Below are 24,123 nucleotides of genomic sequence, written 5' to 3'. Positions count from 1 at the left end.
CCGACGCGTCCACCAAGCGACGATCCTATTGGCGGACCGTCTAGAAGAAGGCGGGTCCGGCTCAGTAAGTGGATTTGGCTGCTTGGAAGGAAAACAAGGACGCTAGTTAACATCGTCTCGTCGTCAAAGGTGAGAATTATAGCTGTTAAAAGTTCAAATGATGAGAGTAGATAACGTATACAAGACTATATGTGGTATATGTTACGCTGGGAGTTGTTATTTTCGGATGCCAAACAAACACTGATGAAACAACTAACCAACCAACTAACCACCAAAGTGACAACTAACTTGCTCTGGTTCCGTGTTCTGCGTGGTTCGGCTGTATGACTGTCCATGTATGAAGGCGATAAGTGGTTATGGGCTGACTAAAGCCTAACTAGTGTGTCTACAATAGAGGCTATTTTGACTTAGCTTAGCCAGTTAGCGTTAGTTAGCATTCTCCCACCGGGAGCTGTTGCGACATGTCCGGTCGAAGTTGGATGAAACCTCAGGGATGTGGAGGGTTTGTGTGTCCAGCTGTCCGTCCGAGAGAGGGTTTAATGTCAACTTAATAGCAAGTTGGATGAAGCCAGTGTGCGTTCAAGTTTTTAGTCAAACACCTTTAGCAGAAGAAATGACGTCCATACGAGGCAGGTGAGCTGCAGGTGCTCCTGTCGACTTGTGTCTGGTCCAGCTGACGCCCTCCACTCAAGAGATGCTCCACCGAGACAGCATAGTGACATGTTCGATCGTTTCAGAGTCATGACGCTAACTCCAAGATTCAGATCCTCCTGTACGTCCTGTGGTCCTGTGAGTCTGTGTCTGTTTGGGCAGAATTGTTGTCCTGAATTGAAAAAGCAACTTGACACTGGCACAGAGGCAAAAGTGTAAAAAGCTAATGGAATCGGTGTTAAATTAAACATACAAAGGAGTCATCTGAGCTGAGCTAAGCTTTATGAGTAGGTGTGTAGTTCTCAATTAACCGGGGACTTTACAACACACTTGTATGACTATGTGACTGAAATGATAACATTAAGGTCAGGGCATGTCAGCAAGCAAGAGGAGAGAAGTTCCGGACACAGGCGGTTTTGGGCTAATGGTATTTTTTTTTCAATTATGTGTGTCTTATCATACAAATCTTTGTCCTTTATGTAAACATAATGTTAGGTGATTTTTAACTTTGCTTGTGTTCTCCTCGTGTCTCTGGATTATGTAAAAAGAGGCTGATAATCTGAAGTCAAATGATTTGTTTGGCATGAATGACTGATTCCACACGCATGCTGAGTGCTGTTATAAATAAAGTCCCTTTCAAACGACCTGCAGAAGCCAGCGGCCTCTGGACCTGATCTGTCCGTGTCTGCCAGGCTCGGCGCAGGAATGGAGCACCCGGTGCACAGAGGCGAAATGTTGCTCATCGGGCTGCATGACAGGTGAGGGACACTCTAGCTGCTATACCTTTGTTGAGCCTTTTTCTTGTGTGCTTCTTCAAGCTGTGTTCTCTGTAGAAGACGTTTCTCAACTGTTTTTCACTGCGGAGACACTCAAAACATTTACACAACCATTTTATAAATTCACTCAAACACTGTTAATTCATGCACCTTGTGAAAAAAAACACATTACTCCCCCTGCACCTCATTGTGTTGCATCAGCGTGACTTCTGGTCCTCTTTAATCAGTTCACTTCACTTTTACAGACACTTTCAGAGAGGTCGGTTTACAGTTGTAAGAGTTGCATGTTTTTGACCATTATCGTTTTGAAAACAACTCATGACCCTTTGACTGTGTCAAGTAACATGATTGAGTGTGACATTTTACAAAATAGAATTTCACCTTGACGTACTCGAAGCTTCTCGTATTTACGGCAGGTAATGATCTTGAGCTTTAACTTTGTGTTGTCCTGCTGGAAGAATAGACGCAATTGCAGAGAGTGTCCATGATGATTTTGCCTTTAACGCAATACTGAGGAATATTAATTGGGTTAACCAAAAAGCCAGGTGACAACAATACAATCGATTTTGTAAATTTGGTCAGCCTAACCTCTCGTTCATGCACATGTCACATTGGCAGCAGATATTATTCATGCAGCAGGTTATTTATTATATACACTGTTATATGTTATATATTTCTGATCCCATTTAGTAATTCCTGTCAAATTCACCCAAATGCAGGTGTTTTTTTTATTTTAAAACTTTTTAAGCTTGCAACCCCTATTTACTTACTCTCCAACTATGGCCAAACTGTTGGAAAATGTGGCATTTTTCGGTCTAATCAATCAAGATTATACAACCTTCCAGATGCTCCATCTAAACTCTTCATCTTCAGAGATGCCGTGTTGGTCAGGGCGTTATGTTTGTGTAAGCTGAACTTGTAACCCTTGTGAGACGGGACACTAGCGTGAACATGTTGATGATTGTACCAATTTGAATTTCACCCCCCGTCACTTGACACTTGACGCTTGCTGCTGTAGAGTCACGATGAAGGAATGACCTTCAACTGTAGAGTGTGAGGAGTCAGCTGCCAACAGACGCATCCGTGTTCCTCTTGAGGTTAATTCTGGTTCTCATGCAGGCCAATGAAGAGTACTGCTGTATTAACTAGATTATCTTCTTCTGAGAATCTCTGCAGGTAATCTTATCGTCACTCATTACAGTGATGGAGTGATTATGTTGGAGGGCGGAGCTCAGGGCACACCTGGACCAACTTTACTCTTTCCCATAAACCTAGAATTCAATCTCATGTGGACATATCAATGTTGGTAGTACACAAGAGACATTATCAACTGACCTGACCTCAGTTGATCCTACCCCTCACAATCTTAAATGTGCTGGTCAGATATGGTGATCAGAAGGTGAGCGTCCAGGTGAGGTCTAGATGCAAGTAAGTAAATGTGTTGTGCTGTGGAGTATTTCGGTCCTAAACCTCTCATGCAGTCTCAAATAATTTGTTCACCATTATAAGAGTGGATGAACACATTAATGTTCGATCAACCAAGGTTTTGAATGTTTAAGATGGATGTTCATTAATGGCAGCGCTCGCATGTCTTTATGTAAAAGGGAGGACGGCAGGTGTCTCACTGATCCTCAAGGCTTTACCACGGGGGGCACAGTAGGGCTCTCTCTCTCTGTCAGCTGGTACAAAGGGGGAGGGGTCAACGATTGTAAGCGAGTTGTCCTTCAGGCTGTTGATGCTTTTTCCATTCTCAGTTTGTTAGCTAACAAGAGCACTGAAGCATACTGTACTTGGACTAGAACACAGAGACCTGAAAAATACTGGAAAAATGGAGGATTTGTTGCAAGTTTATTGTATATGACACTTTATATAACTTTATGTATATTTATAAGTGGCTAGATGTTCTGCTGTCCAAATAAGTATATATACAATAAACTTACTTACTATCCCTCCTCTGTACATGACCAAACCATCTCATTCTTGCTTCATTTCTGATCCTATCAATCTTTGTGACTCCTCAGTGCCACTGTCTCTAGACCATACAGCATCACTGGTGTCTCCACTGTCTTGTAAATCTTTCCTTTCATTCTGGCTCATACTCTTTTATCAAAAATTACCCATGACACTTTTCTCCACCATTTCCACCCAGCTTGAACACGTTTCTTCACCTCTTTTCCACAATCTCCACTTCTCTGTACTGTTGACCCTAAATACTCAAAATCCTCCACCTTCTTTATTTATAGCCTCATGGTTCAACTTGCATTCCTCATTCACACGCATTGCTTCGACTCGCCTTCATTCCTCTCCTTTCTAGAGCATATCTCCACCTCTCACCTCAGCTCTTCCTCCACCTGGTCTGCTCTCACCACGGATCACAATGTCATCTGCAAACATCATCTTCCATGGAGATTACTGTCTAACCTCGTCTGTTAGTCTGTCCATCACTGCCGCAAAAAAGAAGGGACTCCGAGCCAAAGCCTGATGTACATACAAAGATTAAAAACACTTTTTAAATCTTTGTATGTACATCAGGGATCAATAAAGTTTATCTATCTATCTACCACTGTTGGCCTCTAGAAAGTTTTATATTCAGTTTAAAATATCCATCACATTACAGTGAAAAACATGAAACCATTTCTTCTGTGTTACAGGGTGGTAAGTTAACCACTATTTTACTACCAGAACAGGTAAATAAATCAAACTATGTGGAAACTTGCGTGGTTTTGACATTTGTTCTTTGAGTAATGCCATCTGCAATCTGTGACATTACCAAAAGAAGAAAGAAATTACACTTGTTTTCAAAAGCGCAGTTTAATATCAAAAGAATTATCTTAATACCGAAAGCTTTTTAATTGAATTAATACGTTCAAACATACTTGTATGTGCAACTTTCAGGGAAAACCGTTGATTATTTTACCGAAGCATCTGACCCTGGCATTTTCTTTAGCGTCAAACAAGACGAACTAAATTTGAGATGGTAGTGATGACGTGTTGGAAGTAATTGAACGGGTCAGACTTGACGTCACTTCTTCTCCCGTCTACACTGATTCAGTTAGTCATGTTCCACTTGACTATCGGAAGCAGAGCGAGGTGTGAAATGAAATTTATATGACTCCTGCCTGTCCTGAGGATGGAGGTCACAAAGTGTTGTTTGAATAATTTTTAGGTATATCTGTTGTGAATTGACACTGCAAACAAAGTGTTCAATGTTCCTCCCTGGCTTTAGTTGATAGAAATTAATTAAGACATAGCTATTAAATAACTGACCATGGTCACCCCTGGGAAATTCCTTTTGGTCCAATATGAGAATGAGCTTCTGGATGTGAAACTTCCGATAGTACAACACATGTATTTTGAAGAGAATGTGTCAGTCAACAGTTAATTAACTTGTAAGTAAGTAAGTAATTTTTATTTGTATAGCGCTTTTCCAGACCAGGGTCACAAAGCGCTTAAACAATCAAAACAATACTCAATAAAGAATATACTTTAAAGGGCAAGATAAAACGGAAGTGTTGCCGTCATTCTGCGTGATCGTTGGTGTCGGCCAAGTGGTCCAGAACCAGCTCTGGTGTTAGAACTTTGTTGTTTAAAAAATGCCCTGGAATAGTTACTTTGTTGTTGTTATCTGCAACAATCAATTTACAGTTGTAGTATCTCGCTCTGTCCACCAGATGGCAGTTTTGCTCATCCCTTGAGCTGTGCCTGACGGGAAGTTTCCCCCTCCCTCTGTGAATGCACCAGTCCAGCTATTGGTTCTGAGCCATTGCTGCTGCTGGAGTCGAAGCCTGGACCCCCGCCGGCCCGCTCCGGTGCTCCCGCCGCTGCTCTCGTCCCCAGCGCTGGTGTGGGCAGAGTGGGATGGAAGAGGGAGTCTGCGATCTTTAAACGGAAATGCTTTTTACCCCTGGATTATCTCTGGCACCATTCTGGTGACGACAACATGCCGTTAAAATGGAAGAGCGGTTCTCCTGTCAGCTGGAAATTCCCGGTGCCAGTTCTTAAGACGTCCCGGTCCTCCCCACTCTCCCCCGCTTACATGTGAGTAGCAGCTGGTGCAGGACGGTGCTTTATTTGCCAGCTAGTGGGGGGGGGGTGGGGATCTTCAGATTTACCCAGTATTAATTGGGTTAAGTCGGGCTGGGGTTCTGTGGGTCCAGTGTGTGTCGAGTGCTGATGCCTAACCCTGCTGTCCTGCCCTCCACCTCGCCTGTGTTTATATGGGATCAGGGATGCAGCAGCTTGGGTGGAGTCAGCCTTTGTCAGGCTGTCAGCTCGACCTGTTTAGAAGCTATTGTCGTGTGTGCTGGGGGGGGAGGGTAGACCCGCTTCACCGCCTCGCACAGCATCACTGTCTTCACCTCCCTGGTCCACAGAGTCCAGTTCTGGGCGGTTAGCAGGGAGCATGGAGCGTCAAACACAAGGCTACAGATTTAATCCATCTTGTTTTGCCGGATTATCGGATTAATCTTAAACTGAATAAATATTTTAAAATGTCTTGCTCCGCACATCTCTTGGATTGGCAGCACTCAAAAACATCATGGGGGTTTGATGCCTAACTGAGCTACCTGAGGTTAGAGGCCTTGCTCAAGGGCACCTCAGTAGCCTCCCCCCACATACCTTGTATACAAATTTGTTAATGAAATTGTTATTCCATGTGTTTGAGACCACTATGATCCCTATAGATTCCTATAGACACACTGAGGTGATTCTAACTGAAGGTCACGTGACTTGTGTTCATAACCTCAATTTTGATTACAGTTTTTCATAAATGCTGAGGATATACACCTGTTGGCGACTTCCTTTATTTGCACGCTTTAGTTTGTGCATACAATCCTATCCTGCTTTCTTGTGGTTCTGACTGAGAGTTTTCGAAAAACTCTGGTCTGAGCTGTTGAGATTGCGTGCAGGGTGCTGAGTGACCGCTTTAATAAATGAGTGTATTACATTTATTAACAAACTCTTGCTCTGCTTAGTTTCAGGCAAATCGCACTCTTCTGGGCGCAGTTTTAGTGTATCTGCCAATCAAATGAGGTCTAAATCGGCAGATCTGTTGTGTGGAGTCCCTCAAGGTTCTGTTCTGGGTCCTTTATTGTTTTTGCTGTACTTGATTCCCCTCGGTAAAATCATTCAGAGATTTCCAGATGTTTCTTATCACATTTTTGCTGATGACATCCAGCTCTACTGCTCTTTTGATCCAACTGAGCCCCGGAGGCTGAACAGCTTAGTCAATACTTTTTTGAGCATTGTTTTGATTGTTTAAGCGCTTTGTGACCCTGGTCTCGAAAAGCGCTATATAAATAAATATTACTTACTTACTTACTTACTCACTCCTTCTCCTGGTATAGACTTGACTGCAACCAATAAAAAATATTTTCAACAAGAATTGAAAGAAAAATGGCTGAATCGTTACATTTTTATTACATTGAATAAATAATTAAAATGCGTAAATGTTGTGTACAAAATATAAAGGAAAAACCAAATCGCTCTTCCTCATAGACATCAGGTCAACTAAGATCCCTTTGTGCTTTTCAAGTTCAATGGCTTTTTTCAGATGTTTTCAGCATCCTCAATCATAATTATTTTACAGCACTCTCTTGGTGAACAAGAATAAAACAAAATGTACTTCACACTTGACCTTGTTTTGTTTTTTTTAATTTGTATAAAAAAATCATTAAAAAAAATCAATATTCAATCAAAACCCAGGAACACTAGACACTGCATTAACTGGTCCACAACCTTCATAATGTTCAGTTTATCGTCTTTATCCTTAACGGTCTACATCAGGGGTCTTCAATCAATCCAGAAAAGGTCTGAGTGGGTGTGTATGGTGGCATGTCTTTTCCTTTGGTTTTGTTTGAGGGATGAATTAATCCTTTGAGTCTCTTTCTCTAGTTTTAACTCATCTTCTAGTTGTTTACTAACTGCATGTGCAGAGGGGGAGGGGTGGACTGTGTGTGTACAGCTCACGGGCACAGAGCGCAAAGTGGATCATCTTCTCGTGAAACTTTATTGATGGAAAAATGTTTACATATCATAAAGCCCTAGTTTTATATACCGGTGCATTTTTGGGAGATCACTATCTCTGCTTGCAAATACTTTAAATCTTCAGAACATTGGTAGTGTATTTGTTGACTTTGTGCAATCAGTTTCCATTTTAAACTTGAACTCAGATTTTTGTATGTCAGAATATAAACATGAACATTAAACATCAGACTTTCATTTCCATGCAACCTTTTAACATATAAAAAGTTTCCAGATTGGCGCACAGGCCTTTGAATACTGATAGTACAACTACATAACAAATTGTGTGTGTATATGTGTATATATATATATATATATATATATATATATATATATATATATATGCGCATGCTGTTTTCAATAGTGAAATTGTACCAGACGTCATTTCCATGGACCTAATTTGACATGTCAGCAGTCTTAACTATACTTAAACGCTAAATTCTCCTTCATTTGTCGCTCGAGCAGGAAGCGTCTCTGCGTGAGTGTGTTGTGCCCCAGATTAGAGGCTGGGCTGTGGTCTGTGCTCTTTATAGAACTTAAATTGGCTGGTTCAGTGGTATTTTTAGCCTTCAGTCGTCTTGGTTTCTTGAATCTCCACCCTTGGTGATACTCCCATGCTCGCGAAGGTGTTTACACGACATTTAGTGTTTCTGTTGAGCACATTATATTCATTATCCAGGCTCCTGTAGTCCTTGAAAGTCACTTCCTCTGTTTTGTCAGGCTCAGCACTTGGTGTGTGCTGTTCATTTATCACCCACATGAAGGATTCATGCTGAGCATTAATTACTGCAGACATGGCAGGCCTCCCCGCGAGGACCCTCTCTGTCGGCAGCTCTTCTGCTCGTCATTGGTCTGAGCCCAGTGTGGAGGAGAGTGTTACTTGTATTACTACTAAACTCAAAAACGTTCTTTTATGCTGGATATGCATTAAGGGCAAGGATAAGTAATTCCTATTTTATTTTTGGCACTCGAAAATAGTTTAAGAGGTTAAAATTGAGAGAAATTTGTTTGCATTCAGTATTGTGGTACTACTATCACATTACATAGTAGAACCAGAAGTATGCTACTTGTGAGCATTTACGTATACTAGTTACTAGTCAAAAAATTCACGAGCTATGGTATTGTTTGCAGCCTTTGTTGATTAGACAAGGTCAAACATGGTCAACATAAAAGTATGTAAAATGTCTCTTCATTGTTTCGGACAAAAACAACTGAGAAAACCTTTAACAATTTTCGTTTACATTCCTGTGAGTATGGTATAATAACATAGAAATGGCTACGGTGCGTTCAAGTCTATAGTAGGGATAAAGAACAAAATCCTATCACAGATGCTGTAAAATAAATCCAGGAGAGAACCCTGCAGGAGTGACTCTGGTGTGGAGGCTTCCATGCACACTAGCTGCGTTTAAATGGACCATTAATATGAATGAAAATTCTTCCGATTCTGCGCATTCGGAATTAATCAAGTGGGATGGGTCCATGTAAACACTCGATCCAATCCTCTTTTCTTTGTCACGTCAAATCCTTCCCCCGTGATAGATATTTCATATGGAGTACATGTTTCTTCTATGTTAGAGACTGATTTCACTCTGTAGGTCAGTGAAAACTGAGATTTGAACACGCATGTCAAGAACCTTCCTGGGACCAAATGGATTTTCAACCACTACTATAGGACCAACACTCACCCACTGAGTCCCCCTGGTGGAGGTGTTCATGCAAACGGCTCGTGTGTGCAGCTGGAATTCTAGAGGTTTAAGGTTTGCATGAGCAACGTCTTTGAACTGGAGTGAGTGTTCTGCTGTCCCTAGCAAACATCATCGACTGAATATGTTGCTGCTGAGACTGTTCTTTGGTTCAGCTACTTTAACAGCCTGCAGTCTCTTTTCAGCTCGTCAGCTAAAACTTCTTCAGCAAAACGCTGTCATTACTTCCACTCTGGTTTCAGGACGTTTTTGCTGTAGAAGGAAATTTGATGTCTCTGAGTTGCCCCTGCAGTCACACTGATAAGGTGACAGTTCTTATGTGATATTTGTTTTAAAGTACAACCTGGAGGTCCCATAAACATTTGTTCTTTGATTGTTCCGCCTCTGTGGTGGAGCTGTCACAGACTTTTATGGTCAACACTTTTTCCACGACGTGTGATATTTGTTTATTATCACAAACTATAACAAATCGACTGAGTGTCTGACATGTCACAATCTCTGTAAGAGAACGGCAGCCTCTCCAGTAGCTGCACAGCAACGATCAATAACCTTCTGGTTTTTAGATTTATAATTATGAATTTGGGGGGCAGGAGTGGAGTGAAAAGATGATGCATTCCATGTTAATCTTTGTATCCTTTCTTTGATTTATTTTTCTTTGATCTATGTTCTTTATACTTCGATTTTGTCATCTTGCACTTAGTTCTTTGTTCTTGTTCTCATGAATCTATCGTCTGTGTTGTTGTGAGCTGGAAAACAAATTTCCCAAAAGAGATCTCCAGAGGGATTAATTAAGTCTTATCTAATTATGTCAAGAAGTAAATGTTGTGTTGGAGAAAATGTCCACATAGTCTAGTGTAAAAAGAAAAACCTTTCTGACTCTTAACTGCTTAAAATGTACAAATAGTTTATTATTTCTGTGCTGCATGCTTACAAACGTCTTATGGTCCATTACAGGGACATGGTCTATTTGTTTAGGATTAATATTTCTTCCTCTTAATCAACGTGCACTCAGATGTTTATGTCCTGGATTTATGTCCCATAATAATAACAGTCTATTATTGTAGAGTAAAAATTAATTCAAACAACTAAGAGCTAATTCAGTGTCTTACACAATTGAATTGACTCAGGTCTTGCCCCGTGTATCTGTTATCACACAGAACACTGAACAGTACCTCTTTCACACAACTTCAACAGAATTGTTCTGTTAAAATGTTGACATATTGTCACTTTGGTTGTTCCTCACTGTCATCGACAGTCATTCATCAGAAGCCAGAATCGGTTTTAATGTAAACACGAAGTTGACATGAGACAAGTTTGGCTAAGTCGTCTCCTGCTACTGCCCGTCGGCCCATGTTAAGCTTGGTAGTTTATCAGACCTCTGAGTTTCTGCTCTTCTCCTCTAGGGAGCCTCTGAGTGTCTGAGTCAGATTGTGCAGTTGTGTTTCTCTATCCGACAGCTACCAGCAATCTTTTGTGGTGTGGACATCCCACAGCCCGGCCGACCACCTGACCGGGTAAATGGTCTGGCAAAATACGCTGTCTCTAGCTGTGATGGTTATAGTGGATCTTCTCCTGATGTTCCTCATGACCTCAGTCCGCCCTCACCACTCTGTCCTCGGTGTTGTAGAACTGGCGATCCTTTCTGCCTTTCCCTCACTCCAGGAGGCCACTGACTCTGTTCAAACTGTGTTTCATAACTGTCCTGGTCTGCTCTCAACCTCAGCAGAATGACCCTGCTTACTGCTGGGCCATTCATTTTTTTTAAATGAGACATTCTGCCAAAAAAACCTCAAATAATAAAATGACTTGATTATTAAAGTGCATTTCTATCAATCATATTTGACATCATGTTTCTCACAGCTACTTGTTTATAGAATCTTCACATATTTGTAGATTTGCAATGGTAATGATCAAGTTTTTTAAAATTAATTTTGGAAATGATCAAATGTCTTTATGACTTTTCTTCATATCCTTACTTGCAGCATTTGTTTTCCCCCTAAATTATACCTCATATATGATCTGATGTGACCTGAGTAAGTGCACAACTTTTATATCTGATTGTGTCCTGGAGATGTTTATGTTGATGACCTACCAGAAGACACAGGCTCTTTTAGAGGGGGGTGTATAAAAGTCTGACACTGTCTCATCTGGCCTCAGATCTCTGGTGGAGGACGACGACGCTCACATGAAAGTGGCTCTGGGATACGGTGACATGGGCATCTCTGCCCATCTGCAAGCCTCCAAGACCGGAAACACTCGCTTCTTTACCAGCAACACTCACAGCTCTGTGGTTCTTCAGGTGAGACACTCCTACACTACAACATCTGCATCTATGTTGTCTTGTTTTAAATGGTTAATCTTTGTGCAGAACACTTTCACGGCAATATAAAAGGTATTCAACAGGCTTCTCAGGTGTAGAGGAAACAGAGAAGGTTACAGGAGAACTGAAAGTGGGAAAGAAACTGACTGTCACATTTTTAGACATAATCAACAACATTCAGGTTATTCATCCTCCTAAAAGTTTTTTGTCCTCCTGCACTTCCTGATCCTACCTGTTTTTTCCATCCTCTGTTCTCCTTTAAGTTCTTCTGCAGCTTCTTCACACCAATTATTCTCCATTAGATCCTCATGTTTTTTGTTTTGCTGATGTATTTGTCAATCCCAGCTTTAAAAAACAGTTTTTTATTACATATTGAATAGAATGGGGGGAAAAAAACCTTGAGTATTCCTTCAGGTTCTTCATCCTCTTGCAGGTTTGTTCTTATTTGACAAAGAACCTTCCCAACAGGTTATTAAATTCCTTAACTCAAATGGGTCATTCATTCTTCTGCATTCTCTTCAACCTCCTGAAGCTTCCAAACGGCCAGGAAATATTCAACATTTAAGATGTCTGAGTGACAACGTCTTGTGTGATTGCCTGTGTTCTGACTGCGTTGTCTTCTGTGCCTGCAGGGATTCGACCAGCTGAGGATAGAAGGTCTACTTTGTGACGTCACTCTGGTGGCTGGAGACGGGGATGAAGCGTTCCCAGTCCATCGGGCAATGATGGCGTCGTCGTCCGACTATTTCAAAGCAATGTTCACAGGTGGGTTGGATGTTGTGAGCTAATTCTTCCTCAACTTACTATTTAATCATATTTGTTTCCAACAATGTTTACACCGCATGTGTCATTTTCTCTGTAGGTGGGATGAAGGAGAAGGACCTGATGTGCATTAAACTCCACGGCGTGAACAGAATCGGCCTGAAGAAGATCATCGACTTCATTTACACCGCAAAGCTTTCACTTAACATGGAGAACCTGCAGGACACACTGGAGGCTGCCAGCTTCTTGCAGATTCTGCCAGTGCTGGACTTCTGCAAGGTCTTTCTCATATCAGGGGTAAGAGGCTTCCAGACACATTCACTTAGCTGAGGTTCAGTCTCTCATCACGCTCTTTGACATGCAGGTTTCTCTGGACAACTGCGTGGAGGTCGGCCGCATTGCAAACACGTACAACCTGACGGAGGTGGACAAGTACGTCAACAACTTCATCCTGAAGAACTTCCCCTCACTACTGGGCACAGGAGAGTTTGTCAAGCTGCCGTTTGAGCGGCTGGCCTTTGTGCTCTCCAGCAACAGCTTGAAACACTGTTCTGAGTTAGACTTGTTCAAGTCGGCATGTCGCTGGCTCCGATACGAGGATGGACGTATGGACTTCGCCTCTAAGCTGATGAAGAACATCCGCTTTCCGCTCATGAACCCTCAGGAGCTCATCAACCACGTCCAAACGGTGGACTTCATGCGCACAGACAACACCTGCGTCAACCTACTGCTGGAGGCCAGCAACTACCAGATGATGCCGTACATGCAGCCGGTCATGCAGTCGGAACGGACAGCGATCCGCTCGGACAATGCCCACCTGGTCACACTAGGGGGCGTCCTACGCCAGCAGCTCGTTGTCAGCAAGGAGCTGCGTTTGTTTGACGAGAAGGCTCACGAGTGGAAGGCACTGGCACCAATGGACGCACCACGGTACCAGCACGGCATCGCCGTCATCGGTAACTTCTTGTATGTCGTCGGAGGCCAAAGCAACTATGACACCAAAGGAAAGACCGCAGTGGACACAGTGTTCCGGTACGATCCGCGATACAACAAGTGGATCCAGGTAGCGTGCCTTAACGAGAAGCGGACCTTCTTCCACCTCAGCGCACTCAAAGGTCACCTGTATGCCGTAGGAGGACGAAATGCTGCCGGAGAGCTCGGTGAGTCCTGCTGACGACATTGTATATTTGAATTAACTAAGGGTGTACGATTTTTATTTTCAGCAATAGAGTTGTGATAAAAATACAGATGCACTGACATAACATCGCCATTCTATAGTACATCAATATTCATTAACCCTGTTTTTTTACTTTATTATTATTTATGCTTTGGGGGAGTGCTTTCAAATATATATATATATATATATATATCCCCCAAGATTAGTGACGGTGATGATGAGGATGAAAGTGGTGATGATCATGGAGCTGTGAGCTCATCATACTTGAGGAAGGATGGCTACTGAAGTGTGCGTTGTCTTTTGCTCCCAACTTTCACTATACAGTAATTCTATGAATTTAATTTAAACTGAGATTGCAAACCAGAATGTATTCTTATTATTATCTGGCACAAAAAACTGTTAAATACCCAGCATTTAATTAAAGAAAAACCCACAATGGTCGCATAACTTCAATCTGACCATAGTATTAAAACGTTTAACAAATCTATAAAAAGAATGTTCTTTCTTAAACCAAGGTTAGAAAATAAACTGATGAAACATCCCTGGAGAAAAATTACCCCTAGAATATAATGTGAAAACTACAAGCCTATAGTTGCCGAATTTTTCAGAAAAGGAATATCCATGCGAGTTTAAAAAAAACTCCCAGGACGTGGCCACAAGATGAAAATTGCTGACAAATTAACGAGACGGATAATACCAGTGGTGATAAAGAAAGCCGATAACAACCTCTAAAGACATTAAAGGTGAACCCCAAGGTCCATCAGTGTCAGATCGCATCATCCGTTGCTGTTTGAGCCAAAGACTTAATGGGAGACGGAAATACTATCATTGTTGTCCAGGCCTGTTTCATTCGTTTATTTCATTCTGTTTAAACCAAGGTTGAAAAGCAAAAAAGTTAATAGTTTTCTTATAGTTTAATCAAATAATTATTTCTGCGACCATTGTTTTTTTCTTCATTAGACAAAGTTTGACCACTATTTTGTCCATGTGTTTTTATAAATGAGCCAAAATAAGCCATAAAACAAATATGAAATGTTGCAAAAGCCATCTATGTATATGATAAGCTAAGTGTCATTTTTTTCTTCTTGTATGTGGTATCGTTAGTGTAGTAATCCTGTTATATTTGGCACAAAATAATAATAATAATAATAATAATAATAGATTGTCTGTGTCAATGTGTGTTCATGTGTGCTAATTCAGAGATGCCGTGTGTATTAACGTGTGCTTATATCTATGTAATTGTGTGTTAACACAGAGCTACTGTGTCCTCCTTTCAGTCTTGACCTACTTTTGTCTCTCCTGCAGCGACTGTGGAGTGCTACAACCCGAGGACGAACGAGTGGACATATGTAGCCAAAATGAACGAGCCGCACTACGGTCACGCCGGAACGGTTTATGGAGGCTACATGTACATCTCTGGTGAGTCAATGTTTCAGTGGGTCCTGACCTGGTCTCGGTGAAATCGGGTCACATGGTAAGCAGCACCACCAGCCCCCTAGAATGAAGTCAGATTCATGAACCAGACAGTTGGGTCGCTGAACGTCACTCGATTCCAGACCCCGAGAGTTTGTTCTGCTGCAGACTCGCAAAGATTCTGAATAGGGTTACCGTGGAAACAAGAACATTATGGGTTTATAACCCAGAATTACAAGTTCTTTTACCGTCTTTTTAGCTCTGAAAATATCAGATCGCTGTTCTCAGTCTCTACACCTGCAGACGCCACTGCCCAAGTGCATGCTGAGACCTCTATTTAGCTCCTCCCTGCAGATGGGTCACAGTTCAGTTTGGTCCTAGTCCTAATCTCTATCCTGCTTCTAAGATGCTGAGCCACAGACGACCAAGGGTCCAGTTGACAGAAAGTCTGGTTGAGGCTTGGCTTAGTTGTTTTGGGTTAGTCTGTAAGAACATGAGTCAGTGTGTTCTCATATGTGTATGTCACAAGTCACGCTGCAGATGTAAGGATGTCCGACCCCGACTCAACTCCTTCTGTCACTAACCCTTGTTCTCGTCCATCAGGGGGAATCACTCATGACACCTTCCAGAAGGAGCTCATGTGCTTCGACCCAGACGCTGACAAGTGGACTCAGAAGGCACCGATGACGACGGTGCGCGGCCTTCACTGCATGTGCACGGTGGGCGACCGGCTCTATGTCATCGGGGGTAACCACTTCAGAGGCACGAGCGACTACGACGACGTGCTGAGCTGCGAGTACTACTCTCCCGCCCTGGACTTATGGACTCCTATCGCAGCCATGCTGCGTGGCCAGAGCGACGTGGGCGTGGCCGTGTTTGAGAACAAGATCTACGTGGTGGGGGGGTACTCCTGGAACAATCGGTGCATGGTGGAGATTGTGCAGAAGTATGACCCCGAGAAGGACGAATGGCACAAAGTTTTTGATCTACCAGAGTCGCTAGGTGGGATCAGGGCCTGCACACTCACAGTTTTCCCCCCCGAAGACCTTTCGGGCTCCCCATCCAGAGAATCACCACTGTCTGCGCCTTGACGACCAGCGAGGGGGAGCATGCTCACCCCTCCCCCGTCCTTGTCCTCTTAAACATCATCCTACAGACGTTTGCACTTCCTCATCGGCTCTATCTGAACGACTACTTCCTGCTCTGAGGCTCCGCCCTCCCCACCCCTAGCGACTCTGTCTGCGTAGGTGGGTCACTCTGTGGCAGAATGGTCCTCGACTTGAAAAGTGACTTTGCAAATCAACTTTTCTACCTGATGTCTAGACTCTTCTTGTCCCCGAGTCGCCGACTGGAGAACCTGGAGTAGAGCCAGGCTGCTTTCTAACTCAGGGCCCCGGCCCCCGTCTGACAGCTTCACTCTTTCCTGCCGTCGCTCTGAACCTGTCAACGGTGTTTTCTAAATTTAATAAAGCTTTTCAAAGTAGAGTGTGTGGTGTTGTTACTGCAGTTATGCTGATAACCTGCTCAGAAGGTCCAGTCCAGGTACCCTCAACCTGCTCCTGAAAGGTGAGTGAACACAAATTGTCCTTTTCAACCAACCCTTAAATTGTCCTCTATGTCCAGAACTACAAACCATTCCAGCAATACCTGCTTTACATCTGTTACAAGAGGAAAAGGCATTTTCTGTAAGTCGGCTTCGAATTTTAATGCTCTTCATTAGCTGGAGCCTGAGAATGTAGCTTTAGTGAAAACCTTCAGTTACTTTTAAAAGAAGTGTGTGCCATCTCTGGCTTATCATGGGATATTATACCTTTCTGCATATTTGTTTATATCATCTGTTTTTGCTCGGGTGGTCATCATGTTTTCAACCATCTTAACTTTCTACATATTTGGTCATAATGTTTTTTTTTAACTATCATCTCTTTCTACATAGGTGGTCATAATTGTTTCATATTCACATGCACAACTTCACACAGGATTACTTTGACTCTGACTCATCAGAAAGTTTCTGGATGTTGAGTTTTGTGTTTCAATTAGTACTGAACTCCTAATAATCAGGCATCTGGTAAATGGAGCACTACCCCTTCTAGTGTCCAGCACCAGTACTGCGTCATTTCTACCGCTCCCTCTATTGTCCAGCACCGGTACTGCGACATTTCTACTGCCCCCTCCAGTGTCCAGTAGGGGTACTGCGATATTTCTACTGCCTCTGGTGTCCAGCACCAGTACTGCAATAATTTTACTGCCCCCTCCAGTGACTAGCACCAGTACTACGATATTCCTAATACCCCTCTAGTGTCCAGCAACGGCAGTTGCAGTTTTAGACATGACGCTTAGATTGTTCTGATAACCAGACAATACTGTGTCTGGACGTGCACTTTATCTCTCAAATGATCAGTCAATGAGAAGTCCAGAAATGCATGTGGGTGGTTGGAAAGTTTTTATTTTATTTTCTAGCTAACAAATTGACCTGTCCAGATGAAATTGCACTTTATTTAGTTGGCATGACTTTAATTTTCTGAAGTAACCCAGACAAGGTTCTGACATGGATTTAATGAGAGCAACTCACACGTACACTCTGCGTAATCTCACATTCAACCGTGACTAAAACATGAGTCGACACTTCTGACTCAACACAACTTCTCATTAGAAATCTGCTAAGTCATGCTGCCACATCAGGACAATGTGTTCTGTGTTTGATCCATCCTGTGAGTCAGCACTGTGACGGTTTAAATGTGACTTCAAGATGTCAGGCCGGTGATGTAGCCAACAGTGTCACACGAGTTTCTTCTGGATTCTCCAGGACTGAACTTCATCAGACTGAAGTCTCTGCCTGGTTTGGATCCTCATTAATCATTTTGCACAGAGGTCATGGTCACACCGTGGTTTCTCTTCTGTTTCCTCCTGCGTCCCCAGACGGCAGCAGCCAGCAGGATGAGCAACAGGAGGCCCAGTCCTCCCCCAATAATTCCAGCCCTCACAGCCCCACTGTGTCTTCTGGGTCGGTACATCGTACAGGCCGGGCGACTCGACCCGGCGTCATTGAGAGCGGCCACACAGACCTGTGACACCTCCTGGATGTCTCCCACTCCTGCACTCCTGCGGTTCTCCTCGACGCGCCGCCTCGTCTCTCCTCCTACCGTCACCACGTACCCGCTTACGTGAGAGTACGGGGCGCACCATCGGACCACAACCTCCGACCCGTTCCACGCCACGGCGATCAGGTCAGGGGGGTCGGGTTGTTGTTTGTGGTGGGTGAACCCGGGACACGAGCACCTTGTCGCGTCAACGACCTTGTGACAGGACGGCTGGTGGTCCAGGCAGCGATCGTACTCGCACCTCGGGAAGCTACTTCCTCCTGATGGTGTCGTTGGCAGAACCGTGGAAACCGGGTCCAGTGAGTCGTAGAAATCGTCTGATGGCAGAGTCTGAGGCGCTCTAAAGCTTGTCGTCAGAGAGGGACTAGAAACTCTGAGCGCCATAGATATGAGAAGAACGTACAGAATATTGGCCCCAGTGGACGCCATCCAGTCCCTAGAGGAGAGCATGTCAATCAGTGAACTTTTTTAGATTTCTGTGGGAACATCACACACTTGAGAAAAACACAAGCAACATCCTCACACACTGGATGATAAAAAAACACACAACATCCTCACACACTTGATGATGACAAACACACACAAAATCCTCACACACTTGATGATGACAAACACACACAACATCCTTACACACATGATGATAAAAACACACAACATTCTCACACACACTTGATGACAAACGCGCACAACATCCTCACACACTTGATGATACAAACACGCACAACATCCTCACACACATGATGATAAAAACACACAACATTCTCACACACACTTGATGTCAAACACGCACAACATCCTCACACACTTGATGATACAAACACGCACAACATCCTCACACACTTGATGATAAAAACACACAACCTCCTCAAACACTTGATGATAAAAACACAACATCCTCACACACATGATGATAAAAACACACACAACATCCTCACACACATGATGATAAAAACACACACAACATCCTCACACACATGATGATAAAAACACACAACATCCTCACACACTTGATGATATGAACACACACAACATCCTCACACACTTGATGATAAAAACACACAACATCCTCACACACTTGATGATAAAAACACACAACATCCTCACACACTTGATGATAAAAACACAACATCCTCACACACTTGATGATAAAAACACACAACATCCTCACACACTTGATGATAAAAACACACACAACATTCTCACACACTTGATGATAAAAAAAAACACACAACATCCTCACACACACTTGATGACAAACGCACACAACATCTTCACACACACTTGATGACAAACACACACAACATCCTCACACACTTGATGATAAAAACACACACAACATCCTCACACACTTGATGACAAACGCACACAACATCTTCACACACACTTGATGATAAAAACACACACAACATCCTCACACACTTGATAATGAAAACACACACAACATCCTCACACACTTGATGATGACAAACACACACAACATCCTCAAACACTTGATGAAAAAACATACAACATCCTCACACACTTGATGACAAACACACACACACAAAACATCCTCACACACTTGATGATAAAAACACACACAACATCTTCACACACACTTGATGATAAAAACACACAACATCTTCACACACACTTGATGACAAACACACACAACATCCTCACACACTTGATGATAAAAACACACACAACATCTTCACACACACTTGATGACAAACACACACAACATCATCACACACTTGATGATAAAAACACACACAACATCCTCACACACTTGATAATGAAAACACACACAACATTCTCACACACTTGATGATAAAAAAAAACACACAACATCCTCACACACACTTGATGACAAACGCACACAACATCTTCACACACACTTGATGACAAACACACACAACATCCTCACACACTTGATGATAAAAACACACACAACATCCTCACACACTTGATGACAAACGCACACAACATCTTCACACACACTTGATGATAAAAACACACACAACATCCTCACACACTTGATAATGAAAACACACACAACATCCTCACACACTTGATGATGACAAACACACACAACATCCTCAAACACTTGATGAAAAAACATACAACATCCTCACACACTTGATGACAAACACACACACACAAAACATCCTCACACACTTGATGATAAAAACACACACAACATCTTCACACACACTTGATGATAAAAACACACAACATCTTCACACACACTTGATGACAAACACACACAACATCCTCACACACTTGATGATAAAAACACACACAACATCTTCACACACACTTGATGACAAACACACACAACATCATCACACACTTGATGATAAAAACACACACAACATCCTCACACACTTGATAATGAAAACACACACAACATCCTCACACACTTGATGATGAAAAACACACACAACATCCTCAAACACTTGATGAAAAAAACACACAACATCCTCACACACTTGATGACAAACACACACACACAACATCCTCACACACTTGATGACAAACACACAAGACATCCTCAAACACGATGACAAACACACACACAACATCTTCTCACACATGATGACAAACGGACAAGACATCCTCCCAAACTTGATGATAAAAACACACCCAATGAAACACACAACATCCTCTCACACACATGATGACAAACACACAAGGCGATAAAAACACACAGGATGACAAACACACAAAAAATCCTCACACACACAATGACAAAAGCACACAATCACACATACACACACAATGAAAAACACACAACATCCTCAAACACAAACAAACACAACATCTTCACACACACACAACTACAAATACACAAACGCACTGGGACAAACGCACAAGACACTTTGATACACCAAGACAAACCCACCCCATCCTCATTCACACAATAACGAACACAAAATACAGTCACCCACTATGACAAATACACAACATGCTCGCACACACAATGACAAACACACAAGACAATGAAACACGCGATAACAAACGCACAACACGCTCACATAAAACGCTTACAGAAAAATGACAAACAAAAAACACACTCACAAACACAATGACAAAGGCACAACATCTCCACACACACAATGACACAAAGTTGTTGAGTCGTTAGTCGTCAAACCTAATGTGTTGGCTGGAAGTCTAAACCTTCTTCAGACTGACGTCTCGGTTCTGGCAAAAGTGGTGTTGATGTCTCTGCGGTTCCTGGAAGGTTCTGGGTCTGATGTTGATTCTCAGCCGCATGTAGAAACTTGATTCCAGATTCCAGTGGACTTCAATCCCCAAAGCCTCAGATCGAATCGGCTCTGCACTCTCGGAGCCTCCACTGAGGTGGAAACACTCGTCTGGAATGTGCTTCAGCTAAATAGCCTCAGAGTTGCACAACTTCTCTAGAACCGCTACACACCCGATTCCAGGACACACGGCGCAGTGTTCTGGTCTAGTTGCTGAGCAGCAGCTGTTGACACATGCACATTCTCTCTGGCACACACATTTTTGATTCAGCAGTCAGGACCGTCGTCATCTCCTCCCATGGAATACAAGTCTTGACAGTGGTCGTGCAGTTTCCAAGGAATATACTGTCCAAGTGCACCGAGCTGAGGACGGAGCTCCAGCGAGGACACTGGTATCTAAGAAGGAGTGGGTCAATGCACTTGTGGGGAAGTCCTGCTCAGAGAAGCTCAGTATCTGCCTGGATGAAACCTCATTACCGCATTACTCTCTTTTAACACTAGAGGTCTTTACAGCCAAGATGAAAGAGATGCTTTCTGGAGACTGGACCTGAAGAAGATCTGAAGTATCTTCATAGACATTTAACAATTAATTTGGGCGTCATCAATTCTTGCGTCTAAAAGGCGTCATTCATCATAAGATGCATGAGAGGACGCATACAACGGTCCCAGAGGAGTGATGGGAAGTGGATGACGTTCTTTTCTACGGAAAAGACGGAGAAGAACATGACACACACAAGCGTCATGCTAAACCCAAAGAAACGCACCACTGGACACTCTGCTATTTTGCTCACCTTTTGTCATTTTTTTAGCATCGAAACAGATCCCAGTCTTCAAAATGATGGAGCCACTGAAAAACTGTGCAGAGTTACAAATAATCTTGGGCCTGGTTAACCATCTTGCTCAGTTTGCCCCGAGTCTCCCGGAGATCAACGCACCTGTTCAACAGCTGCTAGAACAGTCGAGTGTTTTTTTTTTATGGAACCGACTATGGGGCGCCGAATGTAAAATTAAAGACATGTGTTTTTTCGCTCATTTAGCAGCACCATTTTGGTTTGTTTTCCCAGATTTAGCCAATATTTAGTCACATTTATGAAATATTAAATCTAAATGTCAACTCTAAATCTAAATGTTAAATACATACCTAAATGTTAAATATACATCTATGTTAGCTGTATATCTAAATGTAAAATGTTTATCTAAATCTTAAATTGAAATATAAATTGAAATCTTAAAACTTAAATCTTAAATCTTAAAACTTAAATCTGAATCTAAATATAAATCTAGATGTTAGATCTAAATATTGAATACATATTTAACATTTATTTATATATATATATATATATATATATATATATATATATATATATAAATATAAAAATGACGATAACAAATATATATATATATATTATATACAGTATATATAAATGTTAAATTGCTCGCGGTTTGTAAAGTGAAGATATTTAAACGCCCGTTTTTCATTTCAGTAAAGTTGGCTCGATATTGGCAGATTCGTTAATAAGTCACGAACGCTAAGGTGTTGAATTACAAATTCTACCTCTTTCTAATCAGAGTCACGTGCTATATTTGCTACAAGCTCGTTTGAACATTAATATTTCGTATTATTATTTGTCCTGATAAAATACATGGATCTCTATGCAGACGGCAAGTGACGCGGCGTTTAAGGGACCGTCCTCCAATATACAAAATCCCGCCTTTATAAATCCTTCATTTTAAGTCCTATGGTCACCATCTTCATGTGACTAGAGAAGGGCCTCCATTTTATGTTACTACACTCATTAGTTTTATTTTTTATATCTTTTAAATCACTATTTTCATGAGATATTTCACATACATTTTGTAATAACTTTGTAATTACAACTCTGACAGTCACCATATTCATGACACTTATGGAGTACCTTCATATGAAGTTACTACACTCATTAGTTGTTTTAATTTTCCTCTAAACTCTTTTAAATCAATATTTTAATGCAATCTTCCGTAGACGTTTCGTAATAACGTTGTAGTTACAACTCCGATAGTCAACAAACTAACGTCACTTATGGAGTACCTTCATATCAAGTTACTACACTCACTACTTTTTCAAATTTCCTCGAAATTATTTTATATCAATATTTTCATCCCCTTTTTCATAAATATTTTGTAATAACTTCGTAACAACTCTGATGGGAAACTGAATTTACTTATAAAGATCTTTCTTATCATGTTAATAATATGCTTTAGTTAAATTCTTCTCTGAATCATTTCACCCTTTTCAAATGAAATATTGAACCCTGTTCAATAAATGTACAATAAATGTAAATAATGTCCTTATAATACCAATTATTATTTTCAACACGTTACTATATACAAAGAGTAATGTATTGCATCTACATTTTCACTTAATAAATGTAAATAATGTCCTTTATAATACCAATTGTTATTATGAACACGTTACTATATACAAAGCGTAATGGAGAACATGTCATCTGTCACTCATACATAACATAGGTTAGGTTAGGTAGACTTTATTGATCCCTCCCTATCCATGAATCTTTATATATAGCAATTTGTTGTAGATAATTGTTATTACAAGGTTGCATTTGTTGCATTATGTGTAAAAAACAGATTATAAACTTGCCTTTGTATGTTCCAACCATCTTTGTCTAGTTATTAAGTGTAGTGTGGGAACATGGTTACCTGCTAAATTAGCAACCTGTCATTTTATTGACCCTTTCAGCGAGTCCTGCAGTTGTAGTGAGTGAGTGTGTGAACATACAAAATAAACAAGGTTAAATATTTCATTTAAAAAGGGTGAAATGATACAGAAGGGAATTTTACAAAAAAAATGTAAATTAACATGATATGAATGTTCTTTATAGATGACATAAATGTGGTTCCCTATCACAGTTGTTATAACGAAGTTATTACAGAATGTTTATGAAATATTAGATAAT

The 24,123-nt window shown here is 41.6% G+C and overlaps 2 protein-coding genes across 4 annotated transcripts; one reads left to right on the top strand and one right to left on the bottom strand.

Annotated features, from left to right (window-relative positions):
• The first annotated feature begins 25 nt into the window (after positions 1–25).
• klhl13 (kelch-like family member 13) lies at positions 26–16,306 on the top strand. Of its 3 annotated transcripts, none has more exons than XM_087808179.1 (8): positions 26–129; positions 1,344–1,409; positions 11,309–11,450; positions 12,104–12,236; positions 12,334–12,530; positions 12,598–13,393; positions 14,716–14,829; positions 15,427–16,306. In XM_087808179.1, the coding sequence occupies exons 2-8, from the start codon at positions 1,357–1,359 to the stop codon at positions 15,912–15,914; spliced, it is 1,923 nt and encodes a 640-aa protein (XP_087664305.1). In that variant the 5' UTR covers positions 26–129; positions 1,344–1,356; the 3' UTR covers positions 15,915–16,306. The 3 variants fall into 3 exon arrangements, with proteins under 3 accessions (XP_087664305.1, XP_087664306.1, XP_087664304.1); XM_087808180.1 differs by lacking the exons at positions 26–129; positions 1,344–1,409 and adding exons at positions 5,164–5,465; positions 10,609–10,665; XM_087808178.1 differs by lacking the exons at positions 26–129; positions 1,344–1,409 and adding an exon at positions 5,166–5,465.
• A 942-nt stretch (positions 16,307–17,248) lies between these two features.
• On the bottom strand, positions 17,249–21,413 carry LOC148066761 (LRRN4 C-terminal-like protein). The gene is made up of 2 exons (XM_087807309.1): positions 21,058–21,413; positions 17,249–18,357 (listed from the first exon to the last, which is right to left on the bottom strand). The coding sequence occupies exon 2, from the start codon at positions 18,348–18,350 to the stop codon at positions 17,673–17,675; it is 678 nt and encodes a 225-aa protein (XP_087663435.1). The 5' UTR covers positions 18,351–18,357; positions 21,058–21,413; the 3' UTR covers positions 17,249–17,672.
• Between the last annotated feature and the right edge of the window lie 2,710 nt (positions 21,414–24,123).

Source organism: Callionymus lyra, chromosome 14 (genome assembly GCF_982586985.1).
Source record: "Callionymus lyra chromosome 14, fCalLyr1.hap1.1, whole genome shotgun sequence".
In the NCBI taxonomy this organism is placed as follows: domain Eukaryota; kingdom Metazoa; phylum Chordata; class Actinopteri; order Syngnathiformes; family Callionymidae; genus Callionymus; species Callionymus lyra.
This window is presented reverse-complemented; position numbering and strand designations above follow the sequence as displayed.